The sequence below is a fragment of the Plasmodium chabaudi genome (assembly GCF_900002335.3).
Source record: "Plasmodium chabaudi chabaudi strain AS genome assembly, chromosome: 4".
Taxonomy (NCBI): Eukaryota; Apicomplexa; class Aconoidasida; order Haemosporida; family Plasmodiidae; genus Plasmodium; species Plasmodium chabaudi.
The window spans coordinates 168,369-190,678 of NC_030104.2; the positions used below are offsets into that span (position 1 = coordinate 168,369).

The 22,310-nt window shown below is 24.2% G+C and overlaps 4 protein-coding genes across 4 annotated transcripts; 2 read left to right on the forward strand and 2 right to left on the reverse strand.

Annotated features, from left to right (window-relative positions):
• Nucleotides 1-461: 461 nt before the first annotated feature.
• On the reverse strand, nucleotides 462-10,844 carry PCHAS_0404500 (conserved Plasmodium protein, unknown function; the record flags this gene model as incomplete). The annotated part of the gene is made up of 2 exons (XM_739296.2): nucleotides 462-10,108; nucleotides 10,304-10,844. The coding sequence occupies 2 exons, from the start codon at nucleotides 10,842-10,844 to the stop codon at nucleotides 462-464; spliced, it is 10,188 nt and encodes a 3,395-aa protein (XP_744389.2).
• A 2,655-nt stretch (nucleotides 10,845-13,499) lies between these two features.
• Nucleotides 13,500-16,280, forward strand: PCHAS_0404600 (conserved Plasmodium protein, unknown function; the record flags this gene model as incomplete). The annotated part of the gene is made up of 1 exon (XM_739156.2): nucleotides 13,500-16,280. One exon carries the CDS (start codon nucleotides 13,500-13,502, stop codon nucleotides 16,278-16,280), a length of 2,781 nt encoding a protein of 926 aa, XP_744249.2.
• A 988-nt stretch (nucleotides 16,281-17,268) lies between these two features.
• Nucleotides 17,269-19,573, reverse strand: PCHAS_0404700 (conserved Plasmodium membrane protein, unknown function; the record flags this gene model as incomplete). The annotated part of the gene is made up of 3 exons (XM_739155.2): nucleotides 17,269-17,524; nucleotides 17,621-17,764; nucleotides 17,889-19,573. 3 exons carry the CDS (start codon nucleotides 19,571-19,573, stop codon nucleotides 17,269-17,271), a joined length of 2,085 nt encoding a protein of 694 aa, XP_744248.2.
• A 1,477-nt stretch (nucleotides 19,574-21,050) lies between these two features.
• PCHAS_0404800 (conserved protein, unknown function) lies at nucleotides 21,051-21,711 on the forward strand (the record flags this gene model as incomplete). Its single annotated transcript, XM_016799962.1, has 3 exons — nucleotides 21,051-21,219; nucleotides 21,349-21,420; nucleotides 21,515-21,711. The coding sequence occupies 3 exons, from the start codon at nucleotides 21,051-21,053 to the stop codon at nucleotides 21,709-21,711; spliced, it is 438 nt and encodes a 145-aa protein (XP_016653266.1).
• Nucleotides 21,712-22,310: the final 599 nt, after the last annotated feature.

Below are 22,310 nucleotides of genomic sequence, written 5' to 3' on the forward strand. Positions count from 1 at the left end.
TTAAGCGCAAATTGCACAACTAAAAAATATGATAAATAAAAAATAAACAAATATATGAAATTCACAGTATGATTTAAGTAAACGGAAAACACACGTGCATATCAATCCATAGCTAATATTTAAATATATCATATAAACATATGTATATATTCACTATCGTATGGATAATTCAATGAATCATGTATATATTATGCACGTGTTCATTCACAAAATTGACCCACAAAACATGTATTAATTTATTACTAAAAGAAATTAAGCTTTACAAAAAAAAATATATTTATTTATATAAATATGTATCCCCTATTTAAAGAGTATTATAGCGGGAACATGACTATCCAGAAAATGTGCTATCCCCTTATGTAGTGGGAGAAACACGCCTAGAAACTTTATTTTGCTGAACCAGCTCACCATTATAGTTAACCATTTTGAACCCATCTTCTGCATCTCCACTCCCACAATGACTATATCAATGACCTGATATATGTCAACCAGTCTTCATCAACTTTGTATTCATTTAAGAGACGAACACCAGAGGTACTTGAATTTCCAGGATCTTCCAACTCCTTACTGTTACTATGAATTGTGTCAATTTTCTTTCTACCCTCTAATAATATACCAGATGTTTTATCCATAGTAAAATCAATAAACGAACTCAACTCATTATAATCTTCAATATATTCTTCTTGTATTTCATTTGTTTGTGATCCTATTTGACATTCCTCTTTTTCAACTTCTTTAAGATTTGATTCGATAGGGTTATCATGTTTTTTTATTTTCTCATCCTTTTCTTTTAATTTAATTGATAAGTATTTTTTTTCTATAATGGGCAAGTATGGTTCTATATTTTTTTTCATTTCTTCAATTTCATTTAATATATTTGAATTAATTTTTATAATATGACTTTTTAAAATATTATTTTTTTTTGTGTATATACCAGTTCCTTGATATTTATTATATAATTGATGTATAACTGATTTTTCATATTTTAATAAATTTATAAAATTTTGAAACCATAAATGGATTGCTGATATTTGTTTGTTTATCATATCTTGTGGTTTTCCTTTAACAAATATATTTTTATAAATATATATACTACATTCATATATTGTTTTATTTAATTTTTCAAAACCGTCAATCAATTTATTTATATCATTTTCTTTCATATATATAAGTGTGTTCTTAATCATTCTCAAACTATTTCCTTCGTCTTTATAATCGATGTTATACATTTGGTTATATATAATCCTTACATTTGTAACTCTTCCCTTTTCATTCATATTTATAATATTATTATTGCCAGACCCTTCAAATGTTTGCATCCCATTATTATTATAATTGGTTAGACAGATCCTTTTCACGTTTTCTTTTCTTTTATATTCGCCACTATCTTTTGCTACTTCCTTTTCATTTTGAGTTTTACATAAATCTGTTTTATAATTTGTTGTATCATCTTTATCTAGCACAGTATTCATACTAAACTCACGATTTTCATAATTATCTAAATTCGCAGACTTAGCATTGTCTTTGCTTCCTTCCCAATTTGGTGAGCTTGCTATTTGTTTTGTTTTATCATAATTGACCTCGTTCTCTAAATCGGCATTCATATATGGTGGCATACAATTTTCATTTCGCAATGTTAGCTGGCGATGGTGCCACTGTTGTGCAGCTGATAAATTTCCACACCTAATTTGAAAGTCATATATTTGCATTTCTTTTGATGTTATAGATGTATTTCGATCGTTTTGATATGGGATGTTTAAAAAGAAGTTTGGGTTTTCATTTTCGTCTAATAGAGAAATAAAAAAAAACTTACACACAGATATTTTATTTGCTGTAACAATTTTATTTAACTTCATATTTAGTAACTGCTCTAACATTAGTGTGTGTAATTTGTTACATAATAATCTGTTTATTTTAATTTTAAAATGAATATTTTTGTCACTATATATATTATTTAATCGACCTATTTTTGATATTAATGCTCCGAGATAATTACTATTACTAAAACTTAAATAGGTTTTTAAAACTTCAAAAAATATTATTTGAAAAGTATTTAAAGTACAAGCAGATGAATAAAACTTATATCCATTACTTATTAATTCTATCTTCTTTTTTATTGAATTATTTTCATAAATAAAAAAATTTCTTTTTATATCGATATTTAATGAGTTTACTAAGTTGACATTATAACTATTTATTAAATAGCTATCATCTATATGTATATATTTTTTTTTTTCTAAAAATTTTTCTATCAATAAATTTAAATAAAAATTTATTATCATATTTGTATTTCCATTCTTTTTTAATGCATTCATTAAAGCTAACAACGATATAATTGACATATTTATATTTTCTTTATTCTCGTCTATATTTAAATTTATTCCACTATTATAATTTGCATTTTTAATTTTTTGCTTATTTTTTAATATACTTTTATTTATATATATTTTATCTTTTTTTTTTATTTCATCCTTTTTCAATAACCCTAGATCTAGTACTTCTTTTTTTGTCATTACCAAACTACCAAATGCTACAAATGGTTTGTATATTATCTGCTTTGTCTTTTTCTTTTTATTAAATTTACAGCTACATGTATAACTACACCCTTGAATATTTTTACAATCTTTCTTCTCCCTTTCTCGAATTTCTTTTCCGTCATTTCGCTTCCTTTCCATTTTATCTTCTTCCTCTTCACTTTCTCCATTAGGCTTGCTCAAGTCATCTGTTAAGTCGTTCTCAAACTCGTCTTCTTCATCCTCTTCTTCATCCTCTTCCTCTTCTTCGTCGTCCTCCTCTTCATTGCCCTCTCCTAAATGTCTTACATCACCAACGAAATCCCAATTGAAGAAAAAGTTTTCTGAATAATTTTTATACATATTATATGACTTATTTCGAAGGAAATCATTGCTTTTATTGTTTTTTTTAATTTTCTTTTCTTCTTCTCTTATTATTTGATTTTTTTTTTTTTTTTTTAGCTGAGAAATATATGAGCTAACTAAAAGAGAATCATCAATAATAATTATTTCGCTAGTCAATTTACTTAAATGAATATTTGATAAAAAAAGGACCATTAAACGAAAACATAGTAATCTAAATAATCTTTGAATAAAGAAAAAAAGGAATTTTTTTTTTAAATAAAATAAACCATAACCAAAAGATAAATATTTTAAAATTAGCATAACTAACAAACTTCTATAAATGTATATTTTTTCATCAAAATACTCTTGAACAAGAAAAAAATCAGATTTTATTTCTTTATATAACAGTTTAACAATTAAGTTTAGATATATTCCTTTTCCTTTTTCTTTATAAATTAAATATTGTTGAGTTATCTCATTTGAATAAATTGGGTTTGTTTCTTCATTTCTGTCTACTATGCTTTTATTTAGTTCCCTATAAAATTGGCTATGCTTATTTTTTCTATGCATACAGTTTTGGCAATTTGTTTTTGTTCCTGTAATGCTTTCATTACATAGACATGCTTTCATAAAAAGATATTTTGATTCTCCGTTTGTGTCATATTTTTTTATTTCAGTATCATGTATTTTAAATATTTCTTTATTTTTATTAAAATCTATACATATACTAAGATTAACAGGAAATATTTCATTTTTTACGTCAAAAGACTTTTTTTTTACATCATCATTTATTACTATTACACCATTTAATAACTTAACTAATGAAAGAAAAACTAATGGATATATATCTATAATAATATTTGTGTATTTATTTCTTCGGCTCTTTAAATTTATGTTTTTTTTTTTTTTATTATTATATTCTATATTATTTTTATTCCATTTCATTATGTTATTCATTTCGTGTAAATATTTTTCATATATTATTTCTCGGTGGTCTCGTTCAACCATATCAATATTACAATTTTTTATATCACTTTTATTTTCACCTTCTGAAATAGCTTGCTTTCTTTTTCTTCTCCTCCGCTTTTTTTTATTAAATTCAACTTTATTTTCAACATTTTCCTTGAATATTTTTCCATTTATTTTTAAAAGTATATTTCCTATTTCTATATTACCATGCCCTGACTTGTATTTATATAATTCGTGTAAAATATGATAAGCCAAATCTTCTTTGAAAAAATATAGATTGTCAATTTCGTTATCCTTATTAATTATTACATTACTAATTTCTTGCTCTATATAGCTTTTATTATTATTATTTTTTTTTTTTTTCAAAAATTCTGTACAAATCATATTTTTTTTTTTTTTTTTATCAATCAAAAAATAGGAAGCTAAAACATGTTCACACACAATTAAATCATATTTGCACATAATCATCATTATTTCCTCAAGATCGAATTCTCTATTTTCTGTTTCTTTCCAATTTTTATTCAAATCATTAGTATCTTCATTTTCTTTACCAAACCTTTCAGTCTTCAACTCACCATTCTCTAAATAGCTATCTTTGGAATTTTTTTTTTCTGTATCGCTAGCTGTTTTTCCATTTTCTGCACACACATAATTTTCATCATATATTTCACAACTTTCCACCTTAAAATATTTAGTCCGATTTGTAAACAAGTCATACACATTCCAATTCCCAAAAGAAGAAGACATAACCTGGTAACAACAATCATCAATGTAATTATAAGACATTATTGGGTCGATTAAAAATTTTCCATTATTTATCATAAGGTATATATATTTGTTTTCTTCACTAAATGGCTTATTATTTTCGCTTTTTTTGTTTTGTTCATTTTGGGTGTATGCGATTTCCTTTATATTGGCATCATCATTTTTTATTTCATGTGTCGATTTCTCTTTCTTTTTTAGTGTGTATGAAAATTTAGTGAAATGCATAAAATACATTTTAAAATTTTTAAAAATTAAAGAGAAAAAAATTAAATATGACAAAAACATACATTTGCATGGCTTTGTGTACAATTGCTTATCGAAATAGTTTATTTTGTTAGCTATTTCATTTTTTATTTTTTCAATTTTGCTTCCTTTGGTGCATTGAGAAAAGTAAAAAGAATATATATCCGCTAAGCTTATCTTAACCTCTTTTAAATTAATGCAATTGTAATGCTTGTTGTCTATACTGCATCCATTTCGTGTCATAATTTCTCCGTTTTTCAAAAAATAATTTAAAAAATAAATGTTTTGTAAATATACTCGAGTTGTGTCAAGTTTAATTAATATGCTTATAATTATTTCACTTAATTCGTAGTCATTTGAAAATGTGTAACATAAAAAGGATGCTAGTTCTTCTTTCTTTATTTGATGTATAAAACTTAAAAATAATAAATCAAATACTACACTAAATATATTGCTTCTTTTAAAAGTTTTCAAGCATTTAGACAATATATAAAAAGTGCTATCCACAAAACTTTTATTCATAAAATAATAGCTTTTTTTATTTTTTTTAGAAATATTTGAAACTAGCGATGATTTTTTTTTTTTTTTTTTTTTTAAAAGAGCTGAATTATTATTTTCATCACACTGTTGCAAATATTCTGCATCATCATCTTTTGTAAGTGCACTATGAGATGTTATATCACTATTTTTATCATAGCTATCATCAAAATTTTTATAATGTTCATCTGGCTTTGGCATAAAACCATAATTTATTTGTCCATCATTTGGATTGGCAAAACAATTCTGTTGAGCAAGACATATTTTCGTATTATCTACTGAAGGGGTTTCCAAAAAATAATCATCTAAGCCTGTCCCATTATTCTTTAAACTAACAATTTTAAACACATTTCGTAACCATATATTTTTATATTTTTTAATAAGATTTATAGAATAAAATTTTATATACTTAAATGTAATATCTGTATATCCCTTAAAATGTATAAACATATTTTTATAAATATTTTGTATTTTTTCATTTTGAAAATAGGAGGATATATTATCATTAAAATTAAAAGAAATCTGTTCCATTAACAACCCAATAAATATATAAATAAAAGAATAATTTTCATATGTAAATTTATCATATGAATTGTATATATTTGTCTGAGAATAATTAATTTCATTTTTTTTTTTTTTTTTTTTTTTAAATATTTTTTCATCCTTTTTTAAATCTGGTTCTTCACACTTTTTTCGTCTACCCCTTTTATTTTTCTTACTTAATTGTTTCAAACATTTTTTTGCATGATTTAATGATCTTATAATTTTTTTATAAAAATATCGACTCTTTACTTTTAATTTTGAAAAGTTATACGTCACTTTTAAATTTATTATATTTGAAAATATGTGTTTAATTATGTTTACATATATACAGTAGTTACTTTTGGCCATATATAATATGTAGAGAATGATTAGGTCTTGCCTAGGAGAAAGCAATTTTTCACACCCTTGAGAGTGTAGACCATTATTTTTGCTGCTTTGACATGTTTTCTTATTTCTCATAACCCTCATGCTTGCATCATATAATTTGTTGCTATCTTCTTTGCCCATATTGTCTGCTCCATCTTCAATGAAACTAAAATGTACTTTGCTTCTAGCTTCATTGGTTGGAACATTTATCAAATTGTCATCATTTATGCTACCTTTGTTATCGTCTTTTTCTTCTGTTAATTTTGAAATAGATAAGTTTGCATTTTTGAGTTTTCGCTCATATAGTTTAACAAATTTTCTAAGCTGGGTTGATAAACATATTGTCTTTGAAAAAAATTGTAAATATAAGGCACAGACATATGGATAGTTTAATCCTGTATATAATGATTTTCCATTACTTTTATGAAGTACTATGTTTATTAAAAATAAAATCGAATAATTTAAAAACTTTTTATTTGATAAAAAGCCAGTCATAATATTTATCAATATATTTATATCTTCTAAATAGGATATATTCTTCAACTTGATTTTATATAAATGTAATATAAACCAATTAAAAAAAAATATATTAATTCTAAAAATGAAATAATCATGTAAAATAAATATTTTGCTTATAAAAAAGAATAACATTTTCATTTCGATGTCATTACATTTTTTATTTAATTCCCATAAACATGGAGATAACTTTTTCATAGTATTATATAAATATACTTTATTAAAATCTAAATATTTTGATTTTTTATAAAACAAATAAGAAAACAAAATTATACATTCATAAATATTTATTCCTTTATAAAGAAATATCCTCTTTAAATTATTTAATATTAATTCTTTATTTATATATTTTATATTTTTTAAGTTTGTATAAATATAATTATCATCCTTTATCAAACAACAATTATTGTCTACCCCATTCTCTAAACAGTTTCTATAACATTTTATAGTATCAATCACATTTTTACAAAATTTATTGGAAACATTTTCATACTGGTTGTTCATCATTTCTGTCTTATCATATAGTATGTCTTCTTCAAGCAATTTTTTTATGCTGCAAATACGAAGAAAAATATTATTTGTATTAACAAACTTTTCATCAACAAGTTCAGCATTATTAATACTTTTGCTGTGTACATATTTATTCACTTTCTCGTTCATACGATTAGGGATTTCTATATTTTCATTTTTGCCTACATCTACAATATTACTATTATTTACATAAGAATCATTTTTTTGATAATCATTTGTTTGACTATTGCATATTTCCATTTCTTCATCCATACTACATGTATTTGCATTATTACTTGAACTATCCGTTCTTGTCATATCTCCTGAAGAGTACTCAGATGAATATGCAGAACTATAAAGTGAATCTGATTCCATAGATGCATCTACTTTATTTTCTCCATTTGCTGTTTCATCACAACTTAGATGTTGACTAAAATTTTGAATATTTCGATTGGCTTTATCATTATTTTCATTCTTAATACCATTTATTCTGTCCTCTTGATTGTTATCAATTTGATATTTTTCTTTTTTATTAGGTTGTAAATTTTCTTCCTTTCGCTTTTTTTCCGTAAACCTTTCTTGCTTAACTTTTGACTTAACATTTTCTGCCATACCTTCACCATAGCTCTTTTTTAATGGATCATCCTCATCACTATCATTATTTTTTTCTTTTTTCACACGATTATTTTGATTGTTGTATATATTTTGTTCGTCGTCATTTTCGGATAATTCTTCATCTGCCACTGAAAAGTCATGTTTGTCTTCTTTATCATGCTCTATATTATTACTACTACACTCTGACGATTCAACATCACTATCATTAGCATCTGTGTCTGAGTGGGTACTCTCTAAATTAGTGTCCCCTTCTTTATCCCAAACACTTTCATGAGGTTCGTTATCTTCATATTCTCGTGAATCACATCTAACATTTTCTGTCGTCGAACTTCGATTCCACTTTTCATTTAGAAACTCGATAACAGTGGGTCTTCTTTTCTTAATTTCGATAACTTTATTTTTTTTATTGTGAAAATTATTATTTGGTGATTCATTTTCATTTCTCTTTCGTTTTTTTTCATTTTCATTGAACCCATTTGTAAAAAACGAAGAGTCAGATGAATCAGAAGAAACGGACATATTTGAAGACATACATGAATTTTGATCGTTTCTTTTTTTTTTCAAAGAATCTGCATAATTATCTCTGTTAATATTTTCTGACTCACCATCTTCTTTTTCAAAACAGTTTCTATAATTTTCATTATTTATAGATCCCCTTCTTTTACGACATTTTGAAGTATGGCACATTCTCATGTCATTATGCATGTCATTAATATGGGATTCATTTTCTTTTTCATTATATATTGGAGATGCTTGAGGTAAATCATTGGATATGACACTATTTTTGCTTGGCCTTCCTCTTCGATTATGTTTTTTTATTTTCGTACTATTTTTATAATCATTATTATTATCATTAGTATGGTCTATATAATTGGTGCTACTTCGCCTGTTTAACATTTTTTGACTATTTATATCGTTGTAATTGCTAGAAATATTGGCATTCGTTTTTATAACAGTCCTTTGCTCATCTTTTCCATATTCTGGATTTATATAATCGTTTACAAAATTATCATGAACATTCATATTGCGAATGTTTCCACAATTTAATGAATTGACATTTGTTACGTTTCCCATTTTATATATACCAGATTTTTCAAATTGATTAGTATTATAAATATTGTCCATCAATTTTTTATTATATATATTTGATGCATCCTCTTGATTATTTCCTAAGCTATATCTTGGATCAGCAGTTAAGCTTGTTCCTTTATATGTGTTATTATTCACTATATTACAAGTATATAAATTTTCTGATAAATTATTACTTTGTTTTGCTTTATTTTCAAATGTCATTGTGTTTATATTTTGCTCTGGATAGGGTCTTACTAAATTAGGAAACATATTTCCCTTTACATTTCTAATATATGTCATATTCATGTCTATTGATGGATCGGTTATACACATTCCAGATTTGTCATTATTTATTTCAGGACCACTCCCTATTCTTATCATTCCCCTTGGATTAGTTCCAAGATAATGTGTGTTTGTATTAACATTATTATTTACACAATTTATTATATTTCTATTATTATTGTTATTATTTATATTTGGATTTACAATGTTAGTGTGAGGAAAGTTAAGGGAAGAGCTACTGATAAGGCTCCCCCTTTTCTCATTCACAATTTTCTTTCGATTATGATCAGACATATTATTTAGTAAACAAGTAGTTATATTTGGATAAACTAGTGTGTTATCAAGAAATTGAGGATTTGTTCTTTCTTTTACTTTTATATAGTTATTAAAATTTGTATTATTATTTAGGGCATCATAATTAATTTTGTTATATATATCAGTTTCATTAATATTATTATTTAATTTATTCTTCAAATGGTTATTTAAAATGCTAGGATATAAATATATGTCATTATTGTTTATTTTATTACTACCCATAGAATGAATACTCAAGCTTGAAGTTATGTTTCGCACAGTTTGACGAGCACCTGTTTGACTTACACGCGGAATAGGTTGACTTAAACTTCGACTTAATACGTTATTCAAATTTAATGGTATATTTTGATCATAACTTTGACATAAATTATGATCATTGTTTTTACTAATATTCGGCTTCAAATGGCTTGCAAAATATTCGTTTGCAATAATCGGAATTATACTCCCATTTTTTATTCCATCATTTAATGAGGTATAATTCTTTATTGGATTCCCTATGCTTGCATTTAAGTAGGTACCTGTATTAGGAAAAAATTTTTTTTTTTTTTTTTTTAATCGCCATATGGAATGATAACACTACACACGCTATGCTAGTGTGCCTGTTCGTTATGGATTATTTTTTTCGTTTGTTTTTTGTTCGTTTTTTTCACGTTTTTTTTCACTTTTTTTTCATTTTTTATTTGATTTTTTTTTCATTTTTTCCTCGTATTTACTTGCGTTTCCGGGGCAAATTGTACAGTTCAAAGAGGAAGCATCAAATGGCTTGCTGCAAATATTTTTACTGTGTGCATTTTTTATATCATCATTAAAAACATTTATTTCAGTAGGTTTTTTATTAAAGCATGTACATTGTATACATAATTTTTTTTCATAATTGGAAGGAAGATTATTTGAGCAATAAGCATTAAATATATTTTTCCCATAATTTAAATTATTATCATGTGTATTATTTTTGGGATATATACAATTGTTAGTTAATATATGATTAGCACCTCTTTGGTTATATCCCAGTTCATTATTTGAGGAGTCAAGGGCATGACTGGGAATGCTATTAACATTGCTACTATTGTGGATGGTAGAATGTCTTTTACTATATCCATAAGCTGACTCCCTAGTATTATTACCACCAAATAAATCTGATGTATATATATTATTTACATGATTTATATCGTTACATAAATTTGTATTAACGAAAAAGCTTTTTTCTATCCCACTGTTTTTATTTGCATGATAGCTACATATATGTTCATCCATTTTTTTTAAAACAAACACAAAATAAAAAAGGTTACTATTCTTTCGGTTATTTCATTATTCTCAATCCATAAACATGCGATATTTTTTATTTAAAAAAAATTGGTAATCACCAAGATTGATAATTATATTGTAAAATTAAAACAAAATATATATAATAAAAAAAAAGTTAAAAAATGAATAACATAATATGTATATATTCCATTAAAATGTTGCAAATTTTTCATTTCTCAAAATTTTCTCTCTATTATTACTTTCATAGACCTTGTATTTTTTTCATTACAAAAACAATATATTTATTGTGTCTTTTTAAATTTTCAAATATTTTAAAATTACATCCACAGAATTGTGCCTTTTTTCTCTTTCCATTTTAAACTTAGGAAAATAAACTCATAATAATTACAAGCCGGAAAAGCATATCTCCGCACTTATGCATATTTGTGTGCATTGCTGGTTTATGCTTAACCCTTTTAAGGAAAATTGTAAATAATGTTCTTTTGTGAAATTAAATTGATAGAAAATATACTAAACGAAATACATTTTAAATTGGCTTTATTAATATATATACAAAGCTTAGGATATATGCATATTAAAAGAGAGAGAAATTGTGGGACGAAAATTTAATGTTAAGACATATAGAGATGTTATTATTCTTCTCGCGAAAAAGAAAAAAAACTTAAGGCAAATGAAAGCTTTATAATTTCTCAATACTTATAAAGCTAAAGCGAATTTATTTGAGCCTTTCACAAAAGTTCAAAGTATAAAATTTATCAAATTATATATAAGATATTTCTATCTCTCTATTTTTCGAAATTGAAGGCACATTCATATAAATGTGCAAACTTTTAGTGAGGAAAAAAATAACATATGGTTTATTATTTAAAAAGCACCAAGGTCAACAAAATTAAACTATATATCCATATCTATGTAGCTGTATATAGCTAAATAAGTGCATATGTAAGGAAAAGGTGTATTCCATTTATATTTCAATATATCTTTGTTTTTAATGTTGGTTATAGACATTTTTCGTCAATCATACAATGCCTTCCATAATTATAATATATTTTCATAAAAGGTAGACATGAATATTGTTTTATTTTATTTATAAATACTATGAAAATCCCCCTTTTTATAAAATGTAGGAGTTGAAATTTTTTTATTATTTTCGCTTATTCTTAAAAGACAACATTGCACCCCTATATACCTCTAAACAATACGTAACTAAAATTATAAAATATATTTAATGGAGGATTAAAAAAGACAATTTTTTAATTGCCTGAACAATCTGAGAAATGTAAAAATAATAACCATATTGGCAATAATAAGGTAGTAATATTGCCTTAAAAAATTCACAAACGGCTAGCCCGAAATATTAGCCAAAATCAATTCCCACCACATAATGTATTTTTTCTTACAATTTTACCTGACATGTTAAGGCTTTTAAATTATTTTTATGTAATTTGTTATATTTTTTCATGCACACTACATAATTTTCTTTCTTTGTGTGTATTTTTATGTATCATTTCGTAAAAGTATGCATGAGAACATTGTTATAAAATATTTTACCTGAACAGTTCAGATTTTTTTAATAAATAAAAATTTTATATATAGCTATATTATTTCTACACTGCCATATATGTATGTGTGCATATGTTATGTTTCCTTAATTTTATTTTTTTTATTTTATTGGTACTATTTTTGGGGGGCATAAAAAATAAATAAATTTTGTCTGTTCATTTAAAAATACATATAAATGGATATATGCATATTGACGCATATATTGAAAATATGTATATATAGACAAATATATTTTTGTTATATATATATATTAACAGTCAAATTAAAATTTATTGCATTTATTAATACTTTTACATATTTATAGTTCTAAATTAATTGCTATTACTCAGATCAATTCACACCTTTTACTTTAATTATTTGATTTATTATATATTTTATTTTTATTCACTGATTACTGTTGCCATTATTTTTTTCGTTTTTTAATTTAGTTGTTTTAAATTGGATAGTTAAATTTTATTGCACATTTTCAACTTTATTCATTCGTTTGTTTTGTATGATTAATAATGATTGAAGAAAATATGGTCACACTATTTTAAAATAAAATAAATTTATATCTTCCCACATGCATATATATATGCATTTATTCATTTGTTTGGCCAATTAACCTTGACATATCTTTTTATGATAAAAGAAAGGCATAATTCATTTCGTTTTTTTTTAAAAAAATTATAAAATAATGGACGTAGCAACATATATGCTATAAAATTTTATCCTTTATTTCTATATTTGTGTCATTTTAAAATAATAAATATGCATATTTTTTGCTTATGAATTCGCAGATACAAACACATGTCTAATTATACAGAGCATACCTATGCTTTCCTTTTTTAAAATTTTTTTTCTATAAAAAATTTGAAAAATAAATCAATGCATAAAAATAGGAAAGTAAATTTTCAAAGATATTATCCTTTCCTGTATGCATATATATATAAAGATTTTTTGTCGCATTAATTTTTTTCATTTTTAAAATTAATTAATTTAAAACGGCATTTTGTAGGAAATTTTTCCCATAAAGAGGCAATAAATGAAATAAAAAAAAAAAAAAATAAAATATACATACTATTCGATACCGCTTAAAGAATGAATTGCATCGAAGAAAATGAAGTATGTGAAAAAAACTTCAATAAGAACAGTTGCATACTTAATAATAATGAAAAAGAACATGTAGAAAGAAATAGTTTTGAAAATAATTACAATAATTGCTACCCGAATGAAAAAAAAAAAAGTAATAATTTTTTAGATAATGAAATTTTAAAAAGTTTAAATGATAATTTTTATAATCCTACCAATTTTAACAATAATAATGAAGAAAATAATTTAAATAAAATTGAAGAAAATTTTACTAATTATAATAATAAAAATAGAAATTCAGAAAATAATATACAAAATTATAACGATAAACAATATCGTAATAATATAGAAGAGGAATGCAACCCTTTAGCATTCCCCATTGAAAGCCTACCTACTACTATAGATGATATACCATATAACGAATTTAAAAATAGTACAAATTATAAATTTAAAAGTACTTCTGCTCATTTTGCAGATAGTTTAGATATGCCCATCATGGATCAGGATATGATGGAAGATCCTTGTAAACCCTCAAGCGATATTATTGACAAAAATATACAAAAAGAAAATTTAAGTCATAACGAAATAACAATTTATAACAATGAAGAAGGAAAAAAAGAAAGCGAAGAATTATCTACTGCTAAAGCAGAGGATGATATAAATATGCAAAAAGAATATGCAAGTCATAATGAAATAACAGCTTCTAATAGTGAAGACAATTTAAATAATAATTATAAAAACGAACAATTAAATAATTATGGTGATATAGCGAAAGAAGAAATACATGACGAGCCCAATGATAATATTGCAAAAAATGAAACAATTGATGAAAATGCCAATGAGCATTCTCCAAATAATGAATCAGAAGATAAAGCTGATCATAATATTTGTAATTCCAACGAAAGTAATAAACAAATAAATATGGATACTCTTAATGTGAGTCCAACAGAAGATAATAAAAGTATTCAAGTGGAAGCAAACAATTGTGATAATAATAAATCTGAAAAAAATGAAGGAGAGGAAATAAAAAATGATAATCAGGACAATGTCAACGACTTGGGTAGCCAAATAAGGGACCTTCAAAATGTTGTAGAAAACATGAAGAAGGAAAAAATTCATCTTTTATCAAAATTTAAAGTGTATACATTAAATAATAAAAAAGAAATAGAGGAACTAAAAGTTATATGCAAAAATAACGACGAAGAAATTAAAAAATATATTGAAGAAATAAAAAATAAAAGTTTAGAAATCGAAAATATGAAAGAAGCATATTCAAATGATGTCAACGTTTTTAAAAATAGTATAAAAAAAGAAAAAGAATTAAATTATGAATTAAGAGAAAAATATGAATTATTAAATAAAACGAAAGAACATATCGAAAAGGAAATTGAACAAATTAGAGAAAATAATGAAAGTATAAAAATGGAATTAAAAGCAAAGGAAAAAATTATAAATATGTTAGAAAATGAAAAGAAGGAAGAAATGGAAAAAGGTAAACGTTTTGCGAATATTGATATAAGTGACCAAGATGAGTTATTGACATTAAAAATGGATACAGAGATATTAGTATGTTTTAAAAAAAATAATGAATATTTTATTATACCAAAATATATATTTGAAGAAAACTTTAAAAATATAAAAATACCTGACCCTGTTCAGGAAAATTATGAAAAAAAACTAAAGGAATATAAAGACGAACAAATTTTAAATATAAAAAAATTGGAAGAAGAAAAAATATATATAGAAAATGAATATAATGAATATAAAGTTAAAGTAAATTCATTAATAAATGAAACAAGTGAAAATTATAAAAGTTTAGGTGAAACAAATATTAAAATACAAGATTTAAAAAATGATATATTAAAATATGAACAAGACATAAAAAATTATAAAACAGAATTAAATAATCTGAACGAAAAATATAAATTAATACACCAACAACTTTGTAAAGAAAAAGAATTAACAGAAGAACAAAATGCAACTATATCTTCATTAAAAAAACAAAGTAAAAAAGAAAAAGTAGAAATCGAAAAAAAATATAAAGAATTATTCGATATAGAAAATCAAAAAAAAATTGCAGAAATTAAAGAAATGTATAATAATAAAGAGAAATTATTACAAGACAAAATTGAAGATTTAATTTATCAAATAGAAAAATTAACCTTTCCTAAAGATGATAAAGCAACCTCTCTACGTTCAAACATAACCAAATTGGATACCCCCCTTAATGATATTTCGAGTACTGATGATAGTATTGAAAAGGGAAGTATACATAGTCAGGAAAAAAAAAATCGTTCAAATTCTGTGCTGACTGTTAATAAAAATTCAGTAAGTGAAATGAACGAGCAAGGTAGTGTTGGTGGGGAAAGTGCTAGCACATCGAACAATGATAGCATAAATCGAACGGGAGAAAATATAGAAAATGGAAATGAAAAAAATAATAAGGACAAGATAAAACAGGAAGAAGATACCAAAATACCAATATATCCTAATGAATATAAAAAAATCAGGAAAAAATTAGAAACATATGAAATTTTAATTGATGAAGAAAAAAAAGAAAGAAAAAAATTATTAGAACAAATAAATACATTAACAAGTCAGGTAAAAAATTATGAATCAATACATGGAAATTATGAACATGTCATGTATCAAAAAAATATTCTTTCAAATTTTATATCTCAAATACCATCACATATAAAAATTGATGATTATGTTACAATTATTTATAACTCTTTCAATTTTTCTAATAAAGAGATTGAGTTTATTAATTCCAAGAGATTACAAAAGTAATTTTCAAAAGTTGGAATAAAAATTTTTTTTTTTTCTCATTCATTTTCCTCATTCATTTTCATTCCTATTATTTGTTTTTTGTCCCTTGTATTATTTTATATTTTTCTTCTAGTTTTTCTTTTTTTTCGTTTTTGTTTTTATTTATTTATTAGTCGTTGTTTACTTCATTTTTTTGGTGCTTTTATATCGCCGTTGTGCTTACTTTGTTTGTTCAATTCGTTTGTACTGCCCATATTCGTTGATTTGGCATGTGTGCAATTTATTTGCCTTGCAACGAAAACGGGATATTCCCCTTTTATTACAACTTTTTTCCAATTTTTAGACAAAATGAAATGATTAATTAGGTTTATATATTAAGAGATTATTTCTACTTGCCAACTGTGGCATGCTAAGCCGTTTCACATTATTTTATTATAAAATCTGCGAATTCGTAAAGCCGCTTAGTGATATGCCATGTGCATGTTTATATTCATGCAAGGGCAATTCCTTCATTACGAAAGGGTATACTTTTCGGATATATGGGTATAAACATATACTTTAAAAATATAAATACTCTTAGTTTAATTCTATTAATACAACAAAAATTAATTACTGACAAGTAAAGTTATAAATCAGGTATAATGAAAGGATTAAAAAAAAAAAAAAATAACAAAGTAACAAAAAAAGATGGGAAAATATGATAATAAACATGTGTATATATTAACGAAATCAAAGATATAAAATGGGCTTAATTAAAAATGAATATATAAATAGATAGAAGAATGAATTGGGAATGAAACATGTAAACGTATAAAAAATATATACATATAGTATATACAACATACACACACGCGAACGCACATAGGGGTCATATATATGTATACACAGTTTATACATACATACACAAAGTATACATATAAAACGAACTAATTTATGTTTTTTTGTCAGTAACTTTTTACAAACCAGTACATATATACATCTATAAATATGCATACATATAATTATGGATTTAATTTATTTTTGTTGACTCTGAGTAATTATAGCCACTCCAAACAATATTGCCAATTTTACAAAATATGAATAACATTATAATAAAAAATATGCATATTGTTGCATGGTTTGTGACATAACTTCTTGAATATGATAAAAGCGTTAGCATACAAAGAATAAATATTGAATTCATAAATGACATGAAAAGTCCAGCAAAACTGTGTATGTCAGATGATTTATATCCTTCTGTGCGTTTTTGAAAATGTAATGAAAATCTGAAAATGGAAAAAAAAAAAAAAAAAAAACATATAGGCAAAAAATATTTTAAAATTTATTAACAGGTACATATATATTTTGTTTTCAAAACTTACTTTGCTTTCAAATTTACTGAGAAAAAGAAGAAAAGGAATGAGCATACAGTGTAAAAAACTAAGAATATGGCGAAGCTCATGAAATCGATTAGAAGGAAAGGGAACATAAAAATAACAAGTGCGAATCCCAAAAGAAACATTCCCCTGAAAACGAAGAAGTGAAATGCATACGTTTGGATATATACGTTTGGATGTACACGTTTGGATGTACACGTGTAGGTGCATACGCAGACGAAGCCACGAAAGAATAAGTAATAGATGAACTTACAATGAATGATCCTTTATGGTAACAATGTTTTTTTTGTTGCAATAATAGGCAGTGTTTTCAAAACATTTGGCCAAGGATGTTAAAATAATAGAAATTAAAACTTTTATAAATAATTTTTCAATATATTGATATTCGCAAATAAATATTGATGTCAATGGAATGATCATATATGTCATTATATCTTCAGCACTATTTAAAAATGATAAGGTTGTTAAGTAATATAATAATCTAAAATCACAAAAAACAGTTTTTAAACTGGTTCCAAGGCTACAAAAATGTGCTTTGTATTGATCTTTTAATGTAATTATTTCTTTGTTAGAATATGGATCATAATTATCATTAATATTATAAATCTGGTTTTGCATTACAGAAATACTGGGATATGCATTGGTAAAACTACTAACATATTGATTTGGTTGATTACTAATATTCTTTTCATAATATTGATCAAAATCATTTTCATTTGCTTCATGTTTAGCATTTCCTCCTTCAACAATATCTGCATTTGTTTCTAAATCATAATTATTATCATTAGATTTTCCTTTTTTGTGTGATGAATCGCCTTCTTCAATTCCAATAGTATATACTACTAAGCTTACAATAGATGTAACAGCAAAAAATAAAGAAGTTAAATATACAAATAAATCTCTATGGTTTTCGGGATAGAAAAATCTGGAAAATAAATACATAACAAATGCAATTAGGGGATTGAATAATGCAACTGATATATCAGAAAAAAATTGATGAAGAGTTAAATATTTTTTATGAGCTCTCTCAGTAACTCTTATATCAAATTTTTTTGAAATATAATCAAGTCCATTATTATCTATATCTAATATACTAGATAAATTAATACACATACAATCAAGTATTATTAATAAACAAAAGAAAAATTCATAAATCGAATCTAAATAATATTTTTTGATATAATCTTGATAGATATAATATAATAAGGGTATATATACGCCCCATAGTATTGCTCTTGTAGTATTAGTTGCTAATAAAAAGAATCTGATATTTTGTTTTTTAATTAAATATAAGGATACTGGGGTAAATAACAATAAAATTAAAAATGAAATAAATCTATATACAAAAAATACTGAATATTGCTCGAATAGAAAAAATAACAGAAGTGGTGTCATAGCCCAATGAAAGGATGTTCTAATAGTATTAAATATTTGTCCAACTGCATATCTTTTTAAAACATCATCATTAAAAATTGAATCTCCATCAACACTACTACTCATTGAATTTACATGATCAGATGAATAATTAATTTCATAGGAATTATTATTTCCATGTTTTTGTTTTATACCGCTTTTCTTTTTTTTCAAATCTTCATAAATTGAATTATATACTTCGCTAAATTTTTGATTATCTGATTTGTTGTTACTATTTTCTCCTTCTTTCCCATCGTCATTAAATGAACGATAAGGTACATTTCCATTTTCATCAGTATTTTGATTTTTATCATTTTTATTTTTAAACATACCACTAATATATTTATTTTTTTTCTTACTATTTTTACCATCATTATTCAACAAATTATTATTTAATCCACCATCAACATTTTGATTTCCTTCATTTTCATATCCATAATGTCCTTGACCATCTGGACTTCCACTACCCCCATAATTGTCATTCATATCTACATGATCTGTATTTCCAGCCGCATGAACCACCATAGTTACATGAAAAATAAATCAGCGTATAATAGTATATTAACAATTATTAGAAAAATAAATATATATATATATATTATATGTACATATAAATATTATGTATATATATATTTTTTTTAAATTGGAGTTTAAAAAATTGAGAAAGAACAATTAAGAAAAATATAAATTTAATTTATACATGGCTTGTAAGTTAAGAAATAAAAAAATATATATATAGGTATTAAGCAAGCATGATAACACTATAACTAATATACTATATATATATTATATTCCTTTATTTTTTATTGTTAATAATCGGTATAAATATAAAAACATATAATATATATAACAAGAACACAACTACATAATTATGGAATATATATTTTTTTTTATTTTTTTTAAATTAGGAAAATTTTAAATTAAAAAAAAACGGCAAAAAACGTTATAACATCCCTTGTGTATTATAACTAAGCATAGGGCATTATATTATTTTTAATTAATTTATTATTATTTATGTTTTTCGACATATATAATTATAAAATAGATATAATATAATTCAGTAACACGTAAAATAATTATTTACATATATGTGAATAATTTTAATTGGGAAATATAGGGAATTTTATTAATTATTTTTTATTTTTTTTTTTTGGCCTTGCTTTTTTTTTTTTTTTTTAGTGAGTGAGGCGGGGAAATTTAAGAAAATTAAGAGGATGCACTATTATATAGAGAAGGACACAAAATGATGTAAGATGACAAATAATATATAGAAATTATAAAGGTTATATATTCATACTGTACTTATAATAATGCAAGTAACCCAACGGGGGCATGCTATCATAAAAAAATATATTACATAGGCAAAGTATTATTTAATAAAATTATTAACAAAGGGCATAAAAATAATACCGCATATATTTAAATAATATATTATATGGGCACCATATTTTGTAGCAAGCTTAATCAGTTTTTGCACTTATTATTACTTTATGCCATCTTGTTTGTTACTATTATTTATTCACGTAATAATGTTCGTTCTTACCCCTTTTCCTATGTAGTGCTTTACGACCCTCCCCAAGGGTCAGGCAATTTATATATAATATATACTGTATAATATATAGCATATAATATTATGCATATGCTGGTTGCCATGCCCACCTATTATAAATATCCTAAGCCATATTAAAATTACTCATAAAGGTTGTGTAATCATTTTTTATTTGCCAATTTTTTCTTATACAAAATTAGTGAAATTTGCATTTTTTTACATATTTATTTTTTACTATATTTTTTGAAAATGACTAAATAAGATTAATTTGAAAAATTTGAAAATTTTGAAAATTTTGAAAAATTAAAAAAATAAAAAAAATAATTTCCATTCCCTAAGCCCCCAAAATGTATAAATACCATATGAACAGCATTGTCTGGGAGTTTTAATATTATACTCCGTTTTTGTTCATACATTTATCATTTCTTCAACTATGCCTTTCACGAATTTAAAATGGCGTATATATTTAAGAGGGAAGGGTGTTATAGCAAAAATAGATTAAGCGAAGTGTTTAGGAAAAATAAAAGTTTTGTTAATCAGCTCATGTATGATTTAACCTCTTTTCATTATGAAAATTATATGAAAAATAAAATTCACAAAAATATTATGACCAACTATAACAGTAAGAAAAAAAAAATAACACTACAACGTTTTCATAAAACTGTTTAAAAAACCACATGTGCATACTTTGAATGTATACAAAAACTCCCACACAAAATTTATGACTTTATGTTGTTTCCCTATTTTATAGATATTGAAAAAATCCAGTCTATGCTAAATTTGATAAATGGGGACAAAGAAAATGCCTTCAAAATTAAAACAGGTATGCTTAATTCCTTTTGTTTTTTTTCGCATATATTCTATTTGGTTATATTTATTTCGCTCACTTTTTATGAACAATGCTTTTCTTCTTATAGGGCACTTTTACTTTCGTAGCGGGGTTCCAGTAGTTACACCTTATATTCAACAAACTAACGAATTTGCTGAAAATAATAATTATGTATATAATTTTAAAAGTTTAAAAAAAAAATATTTAAAAGAAGTTTATGACTCATATAAACACAAAATAGGTGGTACTGACCCATCAGTTCCTCTTTTTTACAAACACAAATAAAATTTTTTATCCAAATAGACTTAAACTTTTTAATAGCTTTATTTAACAATTACAATATCATGCTTTTCGATAAGCTTTTTATTTTTTTTTTCGTTTTTTTATTCTGAACAAGGAATAATTTTAACCCTTAAAATAATGCACAATTTCATTATTACCTGAACAAGACAGGTTTTTTGGGGGTATTATTCTTGCAGTACAGAATAAATAAAATACTATCATATATTTTTTATTCAACTGTTTATATGAATTAAAATTGCTTAATTTTGAAGTTTTTGTTTTTTCAATTTATTCGTACTGCTTTATTATTTTTTGCATACGCAACTAAAAAACGATAACAAAATGAATAACTAATAAATAAATTTTTTTTTTTATGTATTTTCATCATGTATAGAGATGATAAGTTTGATATTCTACAATATGAACATATTTAATTTCTTAAAAATAACGAGATTAGAAAAAAAAATTGGAAGTAAGAATAAGCTAAAATGCCATAAAATGTTACAATCATAAAAAGCATGAAAGCGAAATTTAAATAACGATACATATAATAACAAATAAATATACAAAGGTTTGCGATTGCACACAAATAGGAAAATAAA